The sequence below is a fragment of the Palaemon carinicauda genome, chromosome 3, assembly GCF_036898095.1.
Source record: "Palaemon carinicauda isolate YSFRI2023 chromosome 3, ASM3689809v2, whole genome shotgun sequence".
Taxonomy (NCBI): Eukaryota; Metazoa; Arthropoda; class Malacostraca; order Decapoda; family Palaemonidae; genus Palaemon; species Palaemon carinicauda.
The window spans coordinates 161598871-161619388 of record NC_090727.1 but is presented as its reverse complement, the minus strand read 5'-3'; the positions used below and the strand labels follow the sequence as shown (position 1 = coordinate 161619388).

General features: G+C 44.9%; 1 protein-coding gene across 1 annotated transcript in view; it reads right to left on the bottom strand.

Moving 5' to 3' along the window:
* The window catches only part of LOC137638743 (centrosomal protein of 76 kDa-like), a 141201-nt gene that overhangs the window by 44283 nt on the left and 76400 nt on the right, over nucleotides 1–20518 (bottom strand). Inside the window, exon 8 of the mRNA XM_068371085.1 lies at nucleotides 903–1059. Coding sequence (XP_068227186.1) covers nucleotides 903–1059 — 157 coding nt within the window. The remainder of the gene's footprint in view (nucleotides 1–902; nucleotides 1060–20518) is intronic.

The following is a 20518-nucleotide window of genomic DNA, read 5'->3' as shown; positions in this document are numbered from 1 at the left end:
CTAATTTCATCTCTAACCCTTAATAAATGCAACAATCTTACGCTGTATTAAACATGCTTAGCTCAGTATAACAGTGCAATCCTTATCTTTATGCCATCTGTGTTTTCATCTTAAACATTATGTTTTAACAAATTCAATCATTAACTAAGCACAAATTCCTGTACTATCTCTTTCCCTGATTTTTTCCAAGCTATATCTTTAGAGTCATTACATATTCAAAATAAGCTTAGTCCATTTTTGTTTGACTATTTTGATTTTTACAAATTATGGTATTTCTGTCACAATATCTAATATTCCAAAAGTTTTAGGTTTTCTTTTGATTATCCCGATTATGGTGAGTTAATCAAAAGTACATTCATTAACCAAGATTATCTTCATTATTCTCTCATTTACTCCCTCCATCTCCATTGGTTTCATCTTTGTCCTTTATGCATACTCCATTTGGTCTTGTACCAGTTTATATTCCCCCACCGTGACAACTTATGTTTTTGTACATGTGCCTCTACAACATACTTCCTGAGAACAATTAATATCCACATTTCTTACAATAAGCATTTCCATCACTTTCCTACTTTTGTTAATAATTTTTTGCCCATTTAAAGAGTCCGATTTTAAAATGCTTTCCTTATTCTCAATGTAGCCTTTTACTAGCAAATTTTCTTTTCGGTAATCATAAAAATGATGCGCACAGAGTGCAAACAAAAAATCATTTGATACCTAGTACTGCAAATGAAAAAGATGGCATAAGAATGACTCAACTGATGATAATGACGTAGGTTTACATGCACAGTAATCCATATAATAAGTACTTATACAGTTGTAAATGATAATTATCTAGCAGTCTCAGTGAAACTTATTACACACAGTTTCCTCTAGTTTTAGTAGAAAAAGCTCATATCAACCTGTCACTGTTTCCCAGAATGTAATGGCAGTGTAGGGTCCTCTTGTCAAAATCCAGAAATGCGAACCTCCACCTTTTCGAGTACCTACACAGACATAAGCGTCCAAGCCAAACCCAAGTAATATACTGCATAATAAGATACATCTGTTTTCCACTTCCTGAAAGAAAAGACAAATTCATACAATAATATCCAACCTTGAAATTAGAGCGCAAAAGCAATTTGCATAATATTTCACCCTATTTACTAAAAAAATGGACAAGATTAAAATAAAAAGGTATCGTGATACTGTACGTGCCATTTGTTTAATCTTTAAATTTTGAATAACCCTTAAAATACCAAAAATGATATTTTGATTATAAAATAAATTTTTGAATATACTTACCCGGTGAATATATAATAGCTGACGTCTCCGACGGCTCGACAGATTCCCAAAAACTCCGAGCGATCGCCGTGAAGGTTGCGGGTGTGCCCACCAGCGCCAACTATCGGCCAGATACCGCATATACTTGTCAATTTCTCCAGTTCTTCTCAGTCCGCTGGGTCTCTATCGGGGAGGAAGGGAGGGCCTTTAATTTATATATTCACCGGGTAAGTATATTCAAAAATTTATTTTATAATCAAAATATCATTTTTAAATATTAAACTTAGCCGGTGAATATATAATAGCTGATTCACACCCATGGTGGTGGGTAGAGACCAGTATTAATACAATAAAGGCGTATATGCTCAAGAGTTTTTGACAACTATTCAAAAAACAGACTTGAGTATAGGTACCTGGTAAGGAAGCTGACTCTGATAATTACTCTGCCTCATTAGTCCGCTATCCTCACGAAGCCCAGCGATCCTCTTAGGATGCTGAAAGACTCCCAGGAGCTGCTATATCCAGGGTGAACACCCCTATAACAGGACCTCATCAATACCCTTAATCTGGGCGCTCTCAAGAAACAATATTTTGACCACCCGCCAAATCAAAAAGATTGCGAAAGACTTCTTAGTCTCCCGTACAACCCAAAATAAGAATAAAAATTTCAAGAGTAGATTAAAAGGATATTGGGATTAAGGGAATGTAGTGGTAGAGCCTTCACCCACTACTGCACTCGCTGCTACGAATGGTCCCAGTGTGTAGCAGTCCTCATAAAGAGTCTGGACATCTTTCAAGTAATATGAAGCAAAAACCGACTTGCCTCTCCAAAAGGTCGCGTCCATAATACTTTTAATGGATCTATTTTGCTTAAACGCTACAGAAGTTGCTATCGCTCTAACTTCATGAGCCTTGACTTTAAGTAAATTATGATCCTTCTCACTTAATTGAGAGTGTGCCTCCCGAATCAAAAGTCTAATAAAATAAGACCACGCATTCTTAGACATGGGCAAAGAGGGCTTTTTAACGGAGCACCATAAAGCCTCTGAACAACCTCATCGCGGTTTAGTTCTGGAAAAACAAAATTTAAGAGCTCTAACGGGGCACAGCACTCTTTCAACCTCATTCCCCACAATCTCAGAAAGACTGGGGATTTCAAATTATTTAGGCCAAGGACGAGACGGAAGTTCATTCTTGGCCAAAAAACCAAGTTGAAGAGCGCATACTGCTTTATTAGCGGAGAAGCCGATGTTCTTGCTAAAAGCATGTATCTCACTAACCCTTTTAGCCGAAGCCAAGCTCACCAAAAAAAGTGTCTTGAGGGTAAGATCCTTCAGGGAGGCTGAATCTAATGGTTCAAACCTGTCTGACATAAGGAACTGTAGGACCACGTCCAAGTTCCAAGCAGGAGTCGAAATATGACACTCCTTGGAAGTCTCGAAAGACTTAAGCAGGTCTTGGAGATCTTTGTTATTAGAAAGATCCAAACCCTTATGCCTGAAAACAGAAGCTAACATGCTTCTGTAGCCTTTAATGGTGGATGCAGAGAGGGAGCGACCGTTTCTCAGATAAGGCAGAAAATCCGCAATCTGAGCTACAGAGGCACTTGGAAGAGGAAATAGAGGAGGACTTGCACCAGTCTCTAAATACCTCCCATTTCGACTGATAGATCCTGATGGTAGAGGATCTTCTAGCCCTCGCGATCGCTTTAGCTGCCTCCTTCGAAAACCCTCGAGCTCAAGAGTGTCTTTCGATAGTCTGAAGGCAGTTAGACGAAGCGTGGGGAGGCTTTGATGAAATCTCTTTACGTGAGGCTGTCGCAAGAGATCCATCCGTAACGGCAGACTTCTTGGAACGTCTACCAGCCATAGAAGTACCTCTGTGAACCACTCTCTCGCGGGCCAGAGTGGAGCAACCAATGTCAACCTGGTCCCTTCGTGAGAGGTGAACTTCTGCAGCACCTTGTTTAGGATCTTGAAAGGTGGAAAGGCATAAACGTCCAGGTGAGACCAGTCCAGCAGGAAAGCGTCTATGTGGGCTGCCTCTGGATCTGGAACTGGAAAGCAGTAAGTCGAGAGCCTCTTTGTCAGTGAAGTCGCAAAAAGATCTATGGTGGGTTGACCCCATGTCATCCATAGCTTCTCACACACAGCCTTATGCAACGTCCACTCCATGGAGAGGACTTGTCCTCTTCTGCTGAGGCAGTCCGCCAAGACATTCATTTTTCCTTGCACAAATCTCGCCAAAGGAGAGATGTTACTTGCCTTAAATGGAGTTCCTTCTGATCCGTGGATCAAAGACCCAAGCATTCCAGACTGTCCAGTGGAGCTCCCTAACCCAAATCCGATGCATCTGAATACAACACATGGTTTGGGTTCTTGATCGCAAGAGAAAGACCTTCTCGAAGTCTGATGTTGCTGTCCCACCAAGTCAGACATGTCTAGACTGAGTTGGAGATTGGGAAAGAGATACTCTCTAAGCCCTTCTCCTTGTTCCAATGGTTTAGGTGAAATTGGAGAGGGCAAAGGTTGAGTCTCCCCAGAGAGATAAACTACTCCAGCGATGAAAGAGTTCCCACGAGGCTCGTTCAAACTCTTACAAAGCAACTTTTTTTCTCTTGCAAGTGAAGGACTTTTAACAGAGCTTGTTCCATTCTTGTGGGAGACAAAAAGGCCCGAAAAAATCCGACACTGTATCTCCATTCCCAAATAAAGAATAGTCTGGGATGGAGTACTGTAAGTTACGACTTCTCTACGTTCACTATGAGACCTAGCTCCTTGGTTAGGTCTAATGTCCATTAGAGGCCTTCCAGACAGCGATTTAATGACGACGCCCTGATTAGCCAGTCGTCAAAATAAAGGGAGGCTATGAATCCTCCAAAAAAAAATGTAGAAAGCTTGCTACATTTTGCAAGGGCCTTGTAAAAACAAGAGGAACAGGAATGAGGCCGAAGCACAGTGCTCGAAATTGGTACATTACTTTCCCGTCCACAAACCTCAGATATTGTTGAAAGTTTGGATGAATCGGGATGTAGAAGTATGCATCCTGAAGGTCGAGAGAGACCATCCAGTCGCCTTCCCTTACTGCTGCCAAGACAGATTTGGTAGTCTTCATCGTGAACTTTGTATTGACAATGAACGCATTGAGCGCACTTACATCTTAAGTACTCCTGCAGTTGTGGAGGATTAATTTTATTTTAATTTATTTTTTTTGTTTGCCAAATCAAGAGAGAGAGAGAGAGAGAGAGAGAGAGAGAGAGAGAGAGAGAGAGAGTGTGAGTGTGTTTAAGTTTTGTCAGAGAGAGAGAGAGAGAGAGAGAGAGAGAGAGAGAGAGAGCGAGAGAGAGAGAGAGAGAGAGAGAGAGAGAGAGAGAGAGAGAGAGTGTTTACAGTATTGGCTTTAGTTTTGTCACAGAGAGAGAGAGAGAGAGAGAGAGAGAGAGAGAGAGAGAGAGAGAGAGAGAGAGAGAGAGTTGTTTTAGTATTGTTAAATAGACATTTTATTTGCTTTAGCTTTGTCATTAGAGAGAGAGAGAGAGAGAGAGAGAGAGAGAGAGAGAGAGTGTGTGTGTGTGTGTGAGCGAGTGTTTATTTACTTAAGTTTGTCAAACCGCAAGAAAGAAAGAAAGTGTTTATTTGCTTTAGTTTCGTCAGAGAGAGAGAGAGAGAGAATTTCATTTGCTTTCGTTTTGTTAGATCGCGCGTGCGCAAGAGAGTATGTGTGTATGTGCGTTTGTGTGCGTGTTTTGTGTGTCCGCGGTGCGCGCTGAAGAAACGGGTAATTAGCGAATGATTGTTTGAAGTTGGAAAGATTGTTGGTATAATTGAGGTTGTTTGTTTACCTTTTTAGCTAGGATAGGGTGGTGATGAATGTCTTGGGCGAAAGCATTGGATATCGAACGATAGAAGGAGTCGGTTCTGTATTTATTTGCTCTTCGAAAGCCGGCTGTGAAGCTTTTTTTTTATATTCTGAGTAAGTACTGTTTTTATTTATTTTTGTTAGGCGCGTTCATGAGTGATAGAAAGTTTATTGTTTATCTTTGATTATGGTGCGATAGTTAAGTTAGTTAGGAGTGTTCATAAGTGTTTTTTATTTTGGCAGGCCGCGATTCCTCCTTTGGAGAGATTTTCTTTGAATGTGACAGTAATTGATGACGACTTGGCTATAATAAGGAACTTGGCACGACTGCTTGGATTTGGATAATTGTTGATGACCTGGCCTGTAATTAATTGTGTTAGACTGTTCATTCGGATTGACCAAGCGTTGATGACCTGGCCTGTTGAACAAGACTACGTATGATGATGATGATTATGATGACAACGCTCACGACCCATAATTAATTAATGCAGTTGTGTTGACATTTGTCAGTGTCGCGGTTGCTATAAAGTTCTCGTTTTGGGGCAATTAAAGACTGTTGGCCCTTGGGTGGACGAAGGTGTCCACTCAGAAATATATATATTAATTACGTTTATGTTTGGAGGAGAAGGGAATTTTTAGCTTTAAGTTTTGTTTTTCATGGGTTTATTTGAATGTGTTTTCTATATATAGTAAGTTAAGATTGTAGTGCTAAGTGTGATTTTTTTTGGTTATGGAATATGGTTGGTGATTTTTTAGTATTAAGTGATTGTTTTGGTATCAATAAATATAGTTTTAAGGTTATGTTTTGTTTGTTTTTCCCTTCGTGCAATAGTCCAGTTTAAAGTAAAGTAAGGGGAAAGTTTGTGTTGTGGGATATTTTGAAAGAAGAGTGATCAAAGGTGTGGGGGTTTGTTTTTGGCTGCCAGATCATTGGAGCTGCCAGATCATTGGAGCCATCCCTGATAGCCTTGTTCATGCATGACATAATTGTATAGCAATACATTGACAACTGGAGAGACCTTCTTACTTAAGGCTCCCAGTGACCAATCCAACAAATAAAAAAACTTCAAACGCTCGAAAAAACTCCTAACAGGAGATGGTCTAGCTCTGAAGCAGACCATAAAATCTTGGAGCGTCTCAAGGCTAGACGACGAGGAGAGTCCACTAGGCTTAAGAAGTCTCCCTGGGCAGAGGCAGGTACTCCCAAGCCGAGAACTTCTCCTCGAGCTTCTCCTGTGTCACACCAGACGCCCGAGCGAGAAGCTAATTAAGAAGGAGGAAAAGCAAAAGCAGACTTTCCTAAACTTCTCCTGGATTCCAACCAGTCTCCCAGTAAGAGCATGGCCCTCTTGGAAGAACAAGAGAGAACTGACTTCGTAAATGTAGGAGTCGAAGAAAGTCATGCCAAGAGTAAACTCAGACGGCGGAGCAGCCGTTACAAAACGAGTAGGACAAAATTTCACTAAAGAAATTCATAATTAAAAAACAAGGGATTGTTGGTACCACCCTAGGTTACTCCTCTTCTGAATGACTCCCCAAAGGTACATTAGTTGAAAGGGGGTCATCTACTTCTTCAGAAGGCACATCATCTGATAAATCTAAAGTCTTGCGAGAAGGAGATTTATATTCAGAATGACGTGAAGGAAAAGCCTGACAGGCTACATCAACTTGTATATGAACAGAAGTTAAAGTTGGAGGGTCGATGTTACGTTGTGACTGCAGAGAATGTTATTCTACTACACGTCGTGACAGAAGTAACTGACGTTCAAACGTTCCGTAGTAACAGCGGTGACTGCTGTTCGATGCTATATCGTGACTACGATGACTGACCCTCGACGTCACGTCATGTCTACGGTGTCTACCGCTCAACGTCACGTCGTGTCTGCGGTGTCTGCATCTCAACGTCACGCTGTGACTGCGGTGGCTGACGTTCAAAGCGATCAAAGTTACATCAAGATTTATGCTCCGCATCTCGCTTAACAGCAAAGCTGTCACTAGAGATAACGTCAGCGTGGCGTAACAAAGCTCGTCTAGAAGGTTGAAGACCCGAATCACGTATCCCAGAACCGTGACGTACAAAAAGCAAAGGATCCTTTCGCACAGGAACAGGATCGAAAGCTTCTATTGAAGAAGAAAGCTTTAACAGCATATCTAACTTCAGATCAACCTGACTGCAGTGGCTGACGTTCAAACGTCACGTAGTAAACAGCAGTGACTGCTGATCGATGCTATATCGAGACTACGGTGACTGACACTCGATGTCACGTTGTGTCTACGGTGTCTACCGCTCAACGTCACGTCGAGTCTGTGGCAGAAACGTCTGTACATGAACGTCATCGCTATGAACGGGACTCTTATTATGACTACAGCTAGGACGTTGAACTTGTTCTGAAGGAACTAATAAATGTTTCAACCGTCTCGAAACTTTACGCCCAGGCTTTTAAAGAGACGAATCATCGGAAGACGAGGAGAAACTTCGTCTGTCCTGTCTTATGGCAAGGACGTGCTTGCCGAGCAACGTCTGATACCTTTGAGGGAACGTCTGTTCGTTGGTTTACACTCCTCACTCCCTTAGGTCCTACGACATTCCTTCTCCCTGGTGCAGGGGAGCCTGAAAGAGGTCTCGGACTAGGCAAGTGACAAGCACGAACAAACGAACCCTCCGCAACACAGAACATGTTTTTTGCACTTACTTCACTGATATCGTATTTTTCAATAATTTCACATTAAACATGAATAAAACTGATTTCTACCTGAAGCACGCAATTCTCCCTTACATCAAAAGGTTAGAATTGCGAAATGAGTCGTATAATGTAAGCACATTAGTACAAAATGAAACACACATGCAAAAATCAATAAACATATACATATATATCGAATAAAACGGAAATATATAAAGTTGAAAAGATCAGTGACTGGGGAGGAGACTAAACACTAGTTCACTAAGGACTACGTTTTCAATCTCTCACCGTACAGTGCCTTGGGACGAGAATAAAAACTAAAACGTTTTATCCTCTCTCCCCGTACAGAGACTTGGGACGAGAGTAAAAAAAAAAAACTGAATCGAGAACAACGTTACTCGCTCCCAAACTCCTTGTACAGAGACTTGGGACGAGAATAAAGATCGGATCGTTCTCTCTCTCTCTCTCTCCGTCTGTCTCTCTCTCTCTCTCTCTCTCTCTCTTGTCACTCACAAGAGAATGGCCCACTCACCCTTCGTCAATAACAGGTTATTTGACTAAAGGAAAAAACTGAAAGGACTAAGAAATTGAAAATTAACAAGTTCCTTTAAATTAGTATCTAAAACACTTCAGTTTGAAAGAAGAATGAACAAAACGTCAAAATCGATTTACTCTTTCTGCAAAGTGAAACCGTGATTCTCTCTTTCTCTATCGTAACGATAGAGCGCAAACTGCGTAGCATAAATAAACCAAACGTTAGTTCATCTTTGAAAAAACAGCACGAAGACTATTCAAAGAACATATTTCTTAAAATATTTTCTAAAAAATATTCATTTCATCACTCTTACAGAGCAACTGTTTTAAACTAAACAAAAATAAAAGTTGAATGGGCTCAATGTTGTTTAACTTCGTTTTCCAAGTTAGGACTGCCTACAAATTATAGGTAAAGGCCGCATATAAACAAAAACATAAAATTTATCTTGATGTTTAGTATAAATGGAAAGCTAATCGAAGAGGCCTAATAAAGGCGGGTGAGATATAAAATATAAAAATATATAGAGGTAAATCTATAAATATCAACAATAATTTATAAAGTGATAAAAAAAAATACTAAAAGCCTTTAACACACTTCCGTACACTGAGGGAAGGGTCGGCCATCTTTTCTCTATGGAAAAACCAGATTAAAAAAAAAAGCAAGGGCAAAACACTTTTCCTCTCCTTTCAAAAGCATTTCTTTTGAAGATAGTATTGAATAATCCAACACGGCGAAAGCAATAAAACCAAAACCAAGTACTTCACCAATTCGGTCGAAAACTCGAGGTCATAAAGCGAGAGGAACCAACTTGTCGACAAGACCGACAGAGAAGAACTGGAGAAATTGACAAGTATATGCGGTATCTGGCCGATAGTCGGCGCTGGTGGGCACACCCGCAACCTTCACGGCGATCGCTCGCGAGTTTTTGGGAATCTGTCGAGCCGTCGGAGACGTCAGCTATTATATATTCACCGGCTAAGTTTAATATTTAAAAAAGGGATTTTGACAAAGGAAAAATCTATTTCAGGGCGAGGGACCTGTGTCGCCCAGTGAAATGCTCCTCTAGCACCATTTCTAAGGTATAAATACAGTGAACCCTCGTTTATCGCGGTAGATAGGTTCCAGTCGCGGCCGCGATAGGTGAAAATCCGCGAAGTAGTGACACCATATTTACCTATTTATTCAACATGTATATTCAGACTTTTAACACCTTCCCTTGTACGTAGTACTGTTAACAAACTACCCTTTAATGTACAGAACACTTAATGCATGTACTACAGTACCCTAAACTAAAACAGGCACAAATATTAAAGGTGATTTTATATCATGCATTTCCTAAACATGCTAAAAAGCACGATAAAAAATGGCAACCAATGTTTTGTTTACATTTATCTCTGATCATAATGTAGAAACAAACTGGTGGTAGAGCTTTGCTTATTACCCAGACATATTTCCCATACTTTTCCCTTAGAACTACATCACATCTTCCTACTTTAGATATGACAAATTCGAAGATAATTTGTATTTTTCCTAACCATACAAACCTTAGCTATTTACAAAGGGTTATTACTTTTAGCGTAGCTGAAATGGCGAGCCATTAGAATTTAACGAGGGTGTATTACCCCCGCGCTAGTTAGCGGGGGGGTAGGGGAGTGGTAGCTAGCTACCCCTCCTCCCCCTCACACACAGGTGAATACTCACTTTCACTTAGAGGTAGGACTTGTCTTGGGGGACAGGGCTGGCGGGCAAATATGTGTAAATAGCTAAGGTTTGTATGGTTAGGAAAAATACAAATTATCTTCGAATTTGTCATTTGTTCCGTAACCGAAATACAAACCACGCTATTTACAAAGGGTGACTTATCCCTTAGGAAGGGTGGAAAGTCCCCAGCCATACTGGCTTTGGCTTTACCCGGGGACTCAGAATCCGAGTGAGTCGCACTCGAGAAAAGGAGTCCCTGCACCTCACAAGTTCCTTGCACCGCAAGGAACCATGTGGCCTATGTAAGCTTGTGTGTGAAGGAAGAAGTGTGACTCGTCTTAGGCAGTTGACCTGGAGTTCCAGAAGGAACTCTGGGTTAAGACGTTCCCAATACCACCTCGTCAGGGTATGGGGGACGCGACAGTATTGACTCAATACTCGGAACACAAGGAAGCATGGTTTACCTGCAGAGGTTCGAGGTCAGCTATGCAGAGACCAGGATGCTGCTTCCCCGTAGAGGGGATGATGAAGAAAGAAGTAAGGGCCAGACATACTTCTTTCGTTCATGCAGACTAAAACCTGATAACAATGCCCTCAACCTTCTGCTACCTGTCCAAAAAGGAGCCTGAGGTTAGACCAGCTGTTGTGTAGCCACCACAGAGCGATAGAAAACGTATCGAGACTCCTGTGGGTCACGCCCTGCAGGAAGCGGGCTGCGAAGGTCATCAGACGCTTCCAGACTCCAGCTTGTAGCACCTGCGTCACAGAGTAGTATTACTCGAAGGCGAGGGACGTTGCGATGTATCCAACATCGTGCTGTAGGGCGACGTGACGGGGGAGGGTCTGAAGACAGGTCGAGATGAATGTCCTTGAGTCCGGGCTGAAGAGGTATACTGGTGACTCTCCCCCCATGTCCTCCTTGTGTTCCCAAATCGGCTGCAACTGAGGCCAAACTGCAGCTGTTCCCAGCGCTAACCTCTCGATTCCTGTACTGGCAAGAAAGAGAAGGTCTTGGGACATCAGACACAGAATGGAGACTCAAAATCTTGAATGAATCGGACCGAAGGGTCGGGACCCACAGATTCTGAGTCTAGCCAACAACTCAGGAGCGAGCCTGAATGTTGCCTTCCCCTCTTCCTTAGAAAGGGGGGGAGTAGTAAGAGACCAAGAAGATTGCTTACACACTGGCCGTGGCCAGAGTGAGCAGAAGACCCAGGGCGGAATACAATCCGAGGCCTGTCGTAAAAGGGTCTTGAGAAGATCTCTTAAAGGACTAAAAGTCCGAGCCATGCTCCAAGTTGGAGGTCTTCCTCCGACTAGGGCAGGGACGATCGTAGCTTCGCATGAGCGAGGATAGATCCAGCGGGCAGGAAAAAGTTATTCCTTTAAGCCTGAAGGTCAGGGAAAGGCTGAGCGACAGGCTTCATTGCCAAGAGCGGAAAGGAGTTTCCTCCCGCCGAAAGGCAATAAGACCGTTATTGCTGGAGAAGAGGCCTCACGGGAAGAGGTATATCTCCCACGGCACCAACCACCTTAGACTCTTCACTTTGCCTGGGAGACCCCTGTGGATGACTATCGCAGATGACGCGACCTCCGTACCGCGACTGTAGCGGGTTGTCTCTTCTAGAGGAGGAAGCGTAGTGTCTCCAGGCATGAAGCCGAAGCGACGCCCCGGTTCGGGAGAGATGTCGCAGTGTGGTTGCTTGAGTAGTCTGCGCCGTGGGAGAAGCTCTCCCGGGAGTTCCGTCAGGGGAAGCAGAGGGTCCAGAAACCGTTCTGCACATAGTCCCAGTGGAGCTCTCCCATTGAAAGGTTGACAGACAACCTGGTTTTGTTGAGACCCATTGTCCGCAGACAAAAAGGAGGGAAGACGCAGGCGTCGAAGTTGTCCCACCATCACCGGAATGCATCTTGCCAGAGTCTCGGGGTCTGAGACTGGGGGGAAAACTAGCGGAAGCTTGAGGTTCCAAGCTGTCGCGATCAGGTCCCCCAGACCAGCACTTGCTGGTTACCCAAGGTCAAAGACCCCTAGGTACACTCTCTCTATGAGGCTCTGCTCGGATAGTCTGAGAGAAACATTCCCCTGCCTGGAATGAGAGAGCCGATGGTGGAATTGAGAGAATCTCAATCATCCCGATATCTCTACTGCAAGATGTGAAGGTGTGAAAATGCGTCCCCTGCTGGTTAGCATGAAGTCGACACGCAACGGGGCGACTTGGCAGGAGCGGTAGGATCTGAAGAGGGGCCAGACTAAGGCCCTTAAGCCTGCCTGAATGATGGAGAGGTATCCTTCAGGTCTTGACCATAGGCCTGGACCGGAACATGCCCCCCCCCCTTTCCTTTGACGAGTCCGAGAACCGCATCAAGAATGTGGGGAAAGGACGAGAATATCCACTACCATCAAGAGGCTCCATAGGTCAACACCCATTGTAGGTTTAATAGTTCCGCTGGTCCCATAGGGCCAGGGAGTCCGGTTAAACATTGCCTGAAGCCACCGGAACTTGGATCGCCCCACATGGAACTTATCCTGAGGCGACCGTTCGGACTATAAACGGGTCAATGAGGAAAGAAGAACTAGGAAACGTTCCAAGGTAGGGCTGAAAACTCTGCTTGACTGAGAACAGGTACTGCGACTCTCCTCAGTCTTGCCACGGTGAACCGAAAGGAAGGCTCGGAGGATGTGGTAACAGAATCTGGCGTCCCCAGGTGGTCACCCATCCAAGTACCGACGTTGCTTAACCTCGCTGGACGGACGAGAAGCGGGGTTTCCAACGTGGTAAGGCGGTTGACTCAATATCATGGCCAGATACTCCAGATGTTGAGGCAGAGGAAGAGAAGGCTCCAAGCAAAATACCATGAGCCCACACTCATGGTCAGCATTCGGAAGCTTTTCCCGGCGCTGAAGAAGGTCGAAACCCGAGCCTACCGGAGTTGACCAGCCCTCCAAACAGCAGAGGAGGCGGAAGTCTGCACCTGAGCGGCCAAGAGGAAGGCAGGGAGAGTTCTCTGGGGAAACAAACCTGCTATGCCACGGCGGGATAGCCACACTGCATCATAAGCAGGAATACTTGCAGTTTAGGCTGAATTCGACGAGCACCCTGGAAGATGGATGGAATGGAAACTGAAAGTACCCGTCCTTCCGATCCAGGGTTAAAGGAGTCCTGTCGCCTCGTTACCAGTCTGATCGATTCTGCTGGTCTACGCTGGCCGAAGTTTGTTCGACAAACTTGATCAGGGCTGAGAGGTCGACTATGGACATCCCCTCTCAGATCCTTCCTTACAAGAAAGGATCGACTGAGGGGGCCGGGGGTGAAGCCGTCGATGATCCTAAGGAAGACCTTCGCCTAAGGTATGGATCATTCTGCCCAACCGGGCAACTCTGCTGATGCTATGGCATAGAGGTTCAGAGACACTGAATTCGCTGACAGAGACGGCAGGCGCGATATCCTTGGCTACTCACAGAGATTGTGCGGGAATGGGCATCGGGAAGCTGTCATTCGGATGAGTAACCTTAAGCATCCTCCCAGCGAAAAAACCTGCAATCCTAGAGTTCGTGAACTCCTTTTAGGACTATGCCCCCCCGGGGGAGTCTCCCGTGCCATCTGTTCCTGACAGGAGGAAACTGCAATTGGACACCTTGTCCCAGTTGTCGTAGCCGATAACTTGGGCCGACGTGGTTGAAAGAAAAGGGAGCTGGAGCCCTGCAGAGTCTGGAAGAAAGCGCCTTGGAGGAGTGAAACCGGAAGTCGATTTACTCCGCACAGCAGACGTCTAAGTCTCTGTCCTTGGGCAAAGACAAAACTCTTCTCAAGGATGGAAGGGTGTCTGAGGTCGTTGACCTCCACAGATGAGACACCCGAATGAAGCCTTCAGTCAGCGCGTCCAGATGGTACAACATCGAGCTTGTCCGCAAGTAGATACTTAACGACGAAAGGCCAAGGTGCCTGAGCTCGAGAGGAGGAAAGTACCCTTGATCTTCCTGTAGCTTCCTTGAACCAAACCTCGGGCCGTAACCGAGGAGGGAAAGAACCTGGTAAGCTCCCAGAGGAAGAGGTAAGCAGTCACCCCTTGTCCGATGGAGAAATCTTCAACGGAAAGCCCCCCCGCCAAAAATCCTTCCAGGGCGGGAGAAGGAGAGAGTACTCGTGCAGGAGAGGGGACCCTCGAGACCGACCTCTTGGGAACCAACTTCGCCCTGGGGGAAGTCACCACGAAGTCCACTCCTCTCTTTCTCTTCAGCGTAGGAGAGACAGCCGCTGGTTTGTTACCCTGGCCGGTGAGTGCTGGTTTCATAAACCTCATTAACGCCCGTGCCAGCGGATCAAACCATGTCTGCTGCTCCAAGGACACAGAGTCCGAAATCCTCGCTAAGGTGAAAGGGATCGGGCGATCCTTTGGAGAGGACACGACGGTTCCTGCCTGAAAAGAAGGAGGGAAGAATGCTGTACTGACCTGTCTTCGTCCTGCACTACCAACCTGTGCTTGGATGGAGGTGATCCCGAGTGCCGCCTAGGAGCACGCGTCCCTGCTGCTACCACCGGCTGTGGAATTCGCCGCGAACTATGGTCGCGCGAGGGCGAACAGTCGCGCAAAGGCGAATGGTCGCGCGGGCGCACAGGCGAGTGGTCGCGCGGGCGCGCAGGCGAGCGGTCGCGAGGGCGCGCAGGCGAGCGATCGCGCGGGCGCGCAGGCGAGCGATCGCGCGGGCGCGCAGGCGAGCGATCGCGCGGGCGAGCGATCGCGCGGGCGCGCAGGCGAGCGATCGCGCGGGCGCGCAGGCGAATGGGCGTGACGGCGAGGGATCGTGCTGCCGCGTAGGTGAAGAAGATCGCTGGCGGTAAGCGATGGCGAGCAGCATGTGTAGGTGAATGATCGCGTGATAGGGTGCGATGGTGATCAGCATCCGCAAGAGGGCGAGCGTTCAGGGTTGTGCGATGAGGAGCAGCATGCGTAAGCGGGCAATCGTGCAGGGTTGTGCGATGGCGAGCAGCATGCGCAGGTGAATGATCGCGTGAAAGGGTGCGATGGTGATCAGCATCCGCAAGAGGGCGATCGTTCAGGGTGGTGCGATGAGGAGCAGCATGCGTAAGCGGGCAATCGTTCAGGGTTGTGCGATGGCGAGCAGCATGCGCAGGTGAATGATCGCGTGAAAGGGTGCGATGGTGATCAGCATCCGCAAGAGGGCGATCGTTCAGGGTGGTGCGATGAGGAGCAGCATGCGTAAGCGGGCAATCGTTCAGGGTTGTGCGATGGCGAGCAGCATGCGCAGGTGAATGATCGCGTGAAAGGGTGCGATGGTGATCAGCATCCGCAAGAGGGCGATCGTTCAGGGTTGTGCGATGAGGAGCTGCATGCGTAAGCGGGCAATCGTTCAGGGTTGTGCGATGGCGCGATAACGATCAGCATCCGCAGTTGAGGGTCGCGCGATGGCGATCAGCATCCGCAGTTGAGGGTCGCGCGATGGCGATCAGCATCCGCAGTTGAGGGTCGCGCGATGGCGATCATCATCTGCAGTTGAGGGTCGCGCGATGGCGATCAGCATCCGCAGTTGAGGGTCGCGCGATGGCGATCAGCATCTGCAGTTGAGGGTCGCGCGATGGCGATCAGCATCCGCAGTTGAGGGTCGCGCGATGGCGATCAGCATCTGCAGTTGAGGGTCGCGCGATGGCGATCAGCATCCGCAGTTGAGCTAGTAGCTGGCGAACCATGTTCCTTCAGAAGTGTTGGAGAACGTTGGCGTGCCAGCTGTAACACACGTGGGCGATCCGGAGATCGCTGGCGAGCTGATGATCGCTGACGAGCTGACGATCGCTGGCGAGCTGATGATCGCTGACGAGCTGATGATCGCTGACGAGCTGATGATCGCTGACGAGCAGAAGGCTACGCGTGGAAGCCTGTGCAAAGAAGAAGAGTCCTTGACCCCGACCTGAACCGAAGTTCTAGATCGCGAGGGCGAACGTGGGCGCACAGGGCACGTAACAGGAACCGCAGGGAAGATCATCTTGAAAGCGCTGACGAACAGGAGAGCGCTGACGAACAGAAGGGCGCGCAGGGAAACCCTGACACGCAAGGGAAGAACCCCCGTGGGGGCAACCCTTAGCCCCGAAGGGATCGTTGTCCGCCGGGAGACTGATGTCCGTCGGAAGACCGCTGTCCGTCGGGAAGACCGTTGTCCGTCGGGAAGACCGTTGCCCGTCGGAAGACGAGATTAGACTGCTGTCCATCTGCACCAAGACGGAAGATCGAGAAAAAGAAGTTGTAGGCTGCAAACGGAGATTCAAAAAGGCGCCTCAAGCACCCTTATAGGGAGATGAGAGGCCCTTACGACGAGGCGGACGGAGGGCCTTACGGCGAGGGAGGCCAACAGCAACAGCAACAGAAGAAACCTCCGAAGAGGAGTCTCTATGAGTGTACTCTCTCGCGAACGAAAGAGAAACACTTCGTGGAAGAGACTGGTCAGCCAGTGACCTAAAAGGGGCAATCCTCCGAAGAGGAGCTCCTGCAGTTGCCCAGCCCCTTGAGCGAAACTGCAGGTGCGACCGCTCAGCACCAAGAGCATAGTCGCACGAAAAAAAAAAAGGCAAGAGAAGAACCCCCCAAAAGAGGAAAAGCTCAAGCCTGGACAGGAAAAAACTTCCCTCGGAAGGAAAGTTATCCGCCCAAGGAGGCAAGCCTCCTGACTGTTCTAAAATGAACTGGAGAGCTGTCCGTCGACACGGGAGTACTACCAGTAGAAGGAGACACGCCCCTGACGACAATACAAGGGGGGAGGCAGCAACAGCCGAATCCCCAGGACTCAACCAGACAGCTCACACCGTTGCTATATTACAGAAACGAACTAGATCGGTAACTGTAAAAAAATAAAAACAAATAATATTAGTACACATTCATTCCCCCGGGAAGGCTCCGAAGAGGAATCCCGAGGAAAAGGAACAAGAATTACACAACAGGCACGTGCCCTCACAACCACTTACACTCGCGGAAGGAGAGCTGTAACCAAAACAGAATTATAACAATTATAATTATGTAACTATGTAATTATGTAATTTAAAAATGAATGAACACTAAAGAAAAAAACGAAAACCCCGAAAGGAATCGTTCTACAAGCTGAAAAATTAACAACTACAATTAGATTCATAAACTAATTGAAACAAAATGTACGGCGTAGCAACCCCACCCACACGGGAAGGAAGCTACAAGGGCGTAGTAAAACATAGTAAAAGGGTGAACGACCTCAAGAGAGAGAGAGAGAGAAAGACCGAAGTCAAACTCGATCGCAACCCATAAAATTAGGCCGTGGTGGCCTAACTGCCGAGGCCTCCACGTAGATATCGTACACTACACACACACATCTGAAAAGGAAACTTACTTATTTCTATACTCAAATATATATACAAACATGAAAACATGTTTACATATATATTGAGTAAAAGAAAAGTAAGCGATTAAGTAAAGACAAAACAGACAATGGCTGCCAAGCGAGGACCAAGACAGAGACGTCTGTCACAGTCCGAGCCAAAAGTGAAAGTGAGTATTCACCTGTGTGTGAGGGGGAGGAGGGGTAGCTAGCTACCACTCCCCTACCCCCCCGCTAACTAGCGCGGGGGTAATACACCCTCGTTAAATTCTAATGGCTCGCCATTTCAGCTACGCTAAAAGTAATAACCCTTTGTAAATAGCGTGGTTTGTATTTCGGTTACGGAACAAATATATATATATATATATATATATATATATATATATATATATATATATATATATATATATATATATATATATATATATATATATATATGTGTGTGTGTGTGTGTATATATATATATATATATATATATATTTATATGTATACACATATACATACCTACATATATACATAAATACATGCATACATATATATATATATATATATATATATATATATATATATATATATATATATATATATATATATATATATATATACTGTATATATATGGGTTATGGAAAAAATCCGCGAAGTGGTGAATCCGCGATGGTCGAACCGCGAAGTAGCGAGGGTTCACTGTACTTCTAAATATACCACAGAAAAAAGTTGCATGGAATGCCAGGAATATACCCAGCTCGCTCACCCTTGTAGTGTCAGTATAGTAACTGGGGCGTGTTAAAACCACTATCAGAGGTCCCTTACCACTTAGTCTTCTCCTTCCTCAACATCCCCCGTTACTACGAGGTGACGTTCTACATCCGACTACTGCCCGCTACTATGGCTACTGCCGCCCCCCCTCCCCCCACCCCTACCACTACCCACTCTCTCTCATCATTCCTTACTTAGCACCGTGATAGTCAACACGCGTTCTTGTGTTCGGAACCTTATTTTGTGTTTAGTGACGATGTCTGAGCTCCTAGAGACTTCTACTCCCAAGTTAAGTATTGCAATGTTCTATATATGGTATTGTGATCAATAGAAAAAAATAAAATCTTAATTATAAAAGTTTCTGATTTCCATACTCACCTGATAATCACATTGCTTATTCTCAAGAACCCCAGTTTAAATGACACTTGGCCATTAAATTTGTAGTTTCAAATTTTACCATTTTCTTTTATTTCAACAATTATATGCCCTTAAAAAAGGAATAGAGACATCTATCGATAAGTGGTAGGGAGCCCAGGTTACCACTTAAGGTAGTATAGTATAGTCTTCATTTTTGAAGTCAACATTATCCCTCCCCTTGATACTTTGAGTCACTGGGGAGAGGGGCAGGCATGTATTTAAACATCAGGTGAGTACAGAAATAAGAAAATGTTATTATCTAAATTCTATTAATTTATGAACCACCTCTGTTGTTCATATTGCTGACTCCTTCACTCTGTTGGAGGTGGGGTGCAATTGAAGGAAAGAGAGGGATAATCTTCAGTACAAGTAATGCAACGAAGTTAAGGATAACTAATCTGGTGTAGATTACAGTACTTGGCTAGCTTACTTTGATAAACCGTTTAAACTATGGCTTGAAATACAGGATTCCAAATTGTTTCCTAAAGTAATTAAAAATACAGTACTGTACATTGCCTTTTTAAGATAATGTTTTGTGAACACTGACTTGCTACGTCATTGAGCTGCTGCTAAAACTTTTACAAAGTAAAATTTTCAAAAAAATCAGGGAAGTCACTGCACTTGTAATATGATGTACCTTCACTATCAAGCCTTTTATAATCTTTTGATCTAATTCCTTATGCTTTTCTGTGACTCACATTATATTTTGATTTACCAGCACCTGTATTAGTCCAGTTAACGTTATGTGAGACAAGCTAGTGAGCGGCGAACACAGTCGTTGGAATCCTGATGGAAATTTCAAATTCATTGAAACTTCATTCATCTCTCAGAATTTAAAGGAATCATTTGATATGCCACACCATCTACATAAGTAATGAGACTAGTGATAAGTGCTTACTTTAGTTATTGGAACAATATAGGTTAAAGATGACCAACTAGGTCTTCTGCCCCACAAACTAGTTTAGTCTTATATAGCGACTAAAATTACAGTATTGTATGGGTTTAGCTATGTATATAAAAATTTGGACCTCTGTAAGAGGCTTTCAAATCTGTGAAGCACTGTGTATGCTCAGAATCCTTACTGAGTGAAATGCTATCCTTATTAGAATGACTATGAGGGACTGAATTATGTTTGGCAATGGGTTGAGAAGGACCAGAATTACCAAGACTAAGAAATGATTCCCAGGACTTCTGAAGTTAAAGAAAGAGAGCAAGTGTTGTCAAGAACTTGTGAAACTTATCACTATCAATAGATGGCTGAAATTGATTGTTGTATAAAGGTGGAGGCATTTCAATATTGTCATCATCCTGCTATAATCAACTAGTCTAGTCTTCATCAGCTTCTCTCCTGAACTAACAGAAAGTTTTCTTTTGCATTGAAACACACTTTTCCATGAGTGGTACCAAGAGTGAAATGGACTCTTTGTGACAATTATTCAAATAACAAAATTGACCCCGACACAATACAGAAAGGAAATGTGGATGGATCATGATCTCCCAGAAATAGTTCCTGTGCCTATTCCAGGCAATAATTGATGACTAAACCAGAAGACATTTTAAAATGCAGTATGTTAACAATCTGAGAGTGCCTCTAGACTAGTGCGATCAATGAAAACTATACAGTACTACCTACTGCAGTAATCTGGTCTCCCTACCTTTGTTATTATTATTATTATTAATTGCTAAGCTACAACCCTAGTTGGAAAATGAGAATGCTATAAGCCCCGGGGCCCCAACAGGGAAAATAACCCAGTGAGGAAAGGAAACAAAGAAAAATAAAATATTCTAAGGACAGTAACAACATTAAAATAAATAATTCCTATATGAACTTTAAATACTTTAACAAAACAAGGGGAAGAGAAATTAGATAGAATAGTGTGCCCGAGTGTACCCTCCAGCAAGAGAACTCTAACCTTTGGCAGTGGAAGACCATGGTACAGAGGCTATGGC